General features: G+C 47.1%; 1 protein-coding gene across 1 annotated transcript in view; it reads right to left on the bottom strand.

The window, feature by feature from the left end:
• Window positions 1–2507, bottom strand: part of ETS1 (v-ets avian erythroblastosis virus E26 oncogene homolog 1) — a 73021-nt gene extending 70514 nt beyond the window's left edge. Inside the window, exon 1 of the mRNA XM_006775093.2 lies at window positions 2301–2507. Within this exon, the coding sequence (XP_006775156.1) occupies window positions 2301–2382 (82 nt within the window). The 5' untranslated portion in view covers window positions 2383–2507. The remainder of the gene's footprint in view (window positions 1–2300) is intronic.

Raw genomic sequence — 2507 nt, 5'->3', positions numbered from 1 at the left:
TTCCCTCTCCCCTGTATGGGGTATGGGTATAATGTTCACACATGTTTCTAAACACCCAGAATTAAATTCACTAAAACTTGGTTATTATAATCTATCTATGTATTTTCAAGTTTCTCCCTTTTTCCCTCCTCAAGATAGTTCCAGAAATCAAGCCCCGTTACAATGAATGGCAGAAAACTGCCCGATCCCTTTGACCAGCTGAAATTTTATTGTATTGAATGTTGCTAACATGGTTTGTTAGCCTTTAAAAAATGAATAAATAAAGAGACCTATAAAAACGTTTATTTGAATGGATGCGACTGTAACATTAGGCCTTATCCTACCCATTTTACAGATGGAAAAACAAAGGGAAGTTACGTACCCAGGGTTTGTTTTTTTATCAGTAACCAACAGCATCATGCACTTAAACTCTCTAAAATGTCACATTTAATTACTTAAAAGTTGCTTCAGCTGTTTACTGTGATCTAAACCTTGGGTTGCCAGGGACTCTTCCGTTCCCCGCACCTGGGCTCCACTGTAGGGGTGTGAACTGACATACTGGTAGCTACACCATAGTTCCCACACGACCCAATTTATGGACATGCGTATCAACAAGCCACTCTAAAGGAAAAGACCTACTAGGTGCGTGCATATCTCCGTAGGGCACTACCCTGTCACTTCTTGCCTCTATGGTTTGAATCAACTGTGACTAACAGAACTTATTCTGGCTTCCTTGGACCCCCCCAAGGCAACTGTCATAGGGACGCCAGTTTTGAGTGGTAGCTCTAAGTGCCTGAAATGTCTCTGGTTCTAGTGGATCTCAGCATTGCTCTCACCATCCATCGCCATCCTTTGAGGACACACAAGCTAGAGCCTTCTCTGTGCACTTCTCAGGGATCCAAACTGGGGCTGAGGGTTAGGACAGCAGTTCTCAACCTGTGGGTCGCGACCCTTTTGGCAGTCGAAGGACCCTTTCCCAGGGGTTGCCTAAGACCGTCCTGCATATCAGATATTTACATTACAATTCATAACAGTAGCAACATGACAGTTATGAAGTAGCAACGAAAATAATATGATGCTTGGGTCACAACATGAGGAACTGTATTTAAAGGGCCAGAAGGTTGAGAACCACTGGGTTAGGGGGTCTGAGAGGGGAGGACGTGCCCTATCTTCACTGGCATCTATGAAGGACCCTCCAAGCGACAAAACATGGGCTTGGCTTGTGTCGAAAGTTTAAACAGATTCAGAAAGAGTTAAAATGCACAACTAATCCTTCTGGCAGAGGCGAGGAAGGGTAAGCCACAGGGAGCAGCAGCTAAACTAATGGAGAAGCTGATGCACACTTACACATGATTGCCGTTCATTATTTTCCAGAAAGCATCTCCTTTTCTCGGTATCTTGCTAACTTCACCTCCAAAATCACAAATCTCAAAGGATAGCTGGCAGTGCCTTATCCTAAAAGCAATCATCTTTTCTTCTTACACGGCATTTATTCCAGGAATAATGGAGTGTCAGACTCCATGAAACTGCTTAGCACCAAAAAAAAAAAAAAAACTGTGCCTAAGGCAACATGAAATTTCTTTCCCACCCCTTTCTTCTTCAAATCAAAGAGGAGGACACCACCGCTCACTAACTAACCAAAGACCCAAAGCGGGGTGTTGGGGTGTTTGCCCTCTTCTAAGGCATCTCTAGTCCCTGAGGGCAGATGAGAAAAATGGCCAAAGTGAGTAATCTGCATGAAAAGCATCAGCGTGTTTCCCGACATTAAAATGTCCATTTCAACGCTCCTCCCCTCTCCTTGTCCTTCACCCAGAAAAGAGGCGCTAGAAAGCTAAGCGACCTGTGACAGGGGAGCTCAGGAAAGCAGGACATTTGAACACAAGCCCTGGAGGGCCGGCCAGTTAGACACTTTTCCTCCTCTGCTGGCCCAGGTCCTCCATCCAGGTCCATTTCTAGGGGGTGCAAAGTCAAGGGAAGGATGTCCTCTGAGGGTGTCCATTCCCCAAACGTAAAGGGGAAAAAAAGCCAGAGGGTTCTTGCTCATTTGGAAAAAAAAAATGAAGAAGCGAGAATGGGGTGCTGGACATTCTATAAACTGTTTCCCACTCTTCACGAAAACACAGCTGTGAAAATAAATACCACCCCCAAACCAGGGTCTCAGGCCACCAACAGTCCTCCTCCCTGCCTCTCTCCAGCTGCCACCAGCATCGCCCGCTCAGGCACAAACGCACAGCCTGCAAGGAAATTGCCAGGCGTGAGGGGAGACGCGGAGGAGACCCCGAGCCCGAGCTGGGGTGCGCGTCCAGGCCGTCACCACTCACCCGGGGAGGGAAAAAGCTCCAGATCCACTTTTTCCGTCTTGATGATGGTGAGGGTCGGTTTGAGATCGACGGCCGCCTTCATGGTGCCGGGAGTGGAGGGCGGACAGGGTGATAGCAAGTTTGCTGTTATTCTTGTTGTTTTTGCTTTTTAATGGGGATTCGTCTCGGGGAGGGGAGAGGGGACGGGGGCAATCCGATTTTTCTTCC

This window comes from Myotis davidii, unplaced genomic scaffold (genome assembly GCF_000327345.1).
Source record: "Myotis davidii unplaced genomic scaffold, ASM32734v1 scaffold148, whole genome shotgun sequence".
In the NCBI taxonomy this organism is placed as follows: domain Eukaryota; kingdom Metazoa; phylum Chordata; class Mammalia; order Chiroptera; family Vespertilionidae; genus Myotis; species Myotis davidii.
This window is presented reverse-complemented; position numbering and strand designations above follow the sequence as displayed.